Below are 1,059 nucleotides of genomic sequence, written 5' to 3' on the forward strand. Positions count from 1 at the left end.
CTTAACTTTTAATCATTAAAGCAGTAATTTTAAAAATTCCAGTGGATATTTTCTCTCTTTTCTCTGCAAGAGAATACTTACTATTTGGAAAATTATATTGTCCAACACAAATACACTGAATTTTGCTTCTGCAGTTAAGGCTAAGCGATAGCCACTCTAGGGAGAGTGTTGTATAACCTCTCCTGAGACGATTAAAGCTGTGACTGAATTGTTAGGCTGTAAAGCAGGTGGTAGCAAACGACAGCCCCTGGGCCCAATCCGGCCTGCTGCTTGTCACTGTGAATAGAGTTTCATACCCAGTGGTTCACATATTTGACTATTTCTTTTGCACTCAGCAGCAGAAATGAGTAGCTGCGATAGGGACTGGGTGGCCAGCGAAGCCCAGGGTGTCCTGGCCCTTCACAGTGTGCCGCCCCTGCTGCCGAGTGCTGAGGAGAAAGCATCGCCTTAGAGAAGGGCACAGGCCACAGCGGCCTGGCAAAGAGAACCTGGAAGCCCCAGTTACCTTATCCGAGAGTGATTCCGGCATACGCTCTTTCTCTTTGCTTACTAAGGCACTGGGCTCTTGTTTAGGTGGACCAACTTTTGATCGAGCCAAACTTAAAAATTCACTAATGGAATCTTCTTTCTTTTCTTGTTTAGACGTATCCCACCTAGATGGTTTCCTTGATTCTGAAAGGTAGGACACAGACATAACATCAGAATTTTATAAGCAGAAGGCAAATTCTTCACCCCTGCTTTCCATTCTCTCCGAACATCAGTGTGTCTACCATGCGCTGGGTGCCGTGCGAGGCAGGGCTGGGGCAGAGACCGTGTCGGCCCTAGAGAGTGAACATCTGGACCCACGTGAGCTCATTTATTAATGCGAGCAATTCTCTTATGGAGGGAGAGTGTGCACCACGTGCACCTTTAGGACCAGACGGCCTTTACTTCTATCCTCCCAGCGGGCTTAGGGTGACGCCCTGGTCAGCCAGAGACCCGGGAAGCCCCCACTCACTGTCGGGCCCTTGGAGCTGTGGCGCTTTTTCACTCGGTGTTTGAGTTGTGGGCGAGGAGGCC

At 49.1% G+C, this 1,059-nt stretch overlaps 1 protein-coding gene across 1 annotated transcript in view; it reads right to left on the reverse strand.

Annotated features, from left to right (window-relative positions):
* GPATCH1 (G patch domain containing 1) overlaps positions 1 to 1,059 on the reverse strand; it is a 64,940-nt gene that overhangs the window by 41,096 nt on the left and 22,785 nt on the right. Inside the window, exons 14-15 of the mRNA XM_012647014.1 lie at positions 998 to 1,059; positions 506 to 672 (exon numbers count right to left, since the gene is read on the reverse strand). Coding sequence (XP_012502468.1) covers positions 506 to 672; positions 998 to 1,059 — 229 coding nt within the window. The remainder of the gene's footprint in view (positions 1 to 505; positions 673 to 997) is intronic.

This window comes from Propithecus coquereli, unplaced genomic scaffold (genome assembly GCF_000956105.1).
Source record: "Propithecus coquereli isolate 6110/MARCELLA unplaced genomic scaffold, Pcoq_1.0 Scaffold254, whole genome shotgun sequence".
NCBI classification, from domain to species: Eukaryota; Metazoa; Chordata; class Mammalia; order Primates; family Indriidae; genus Propithecus; species Propithecus coquereli.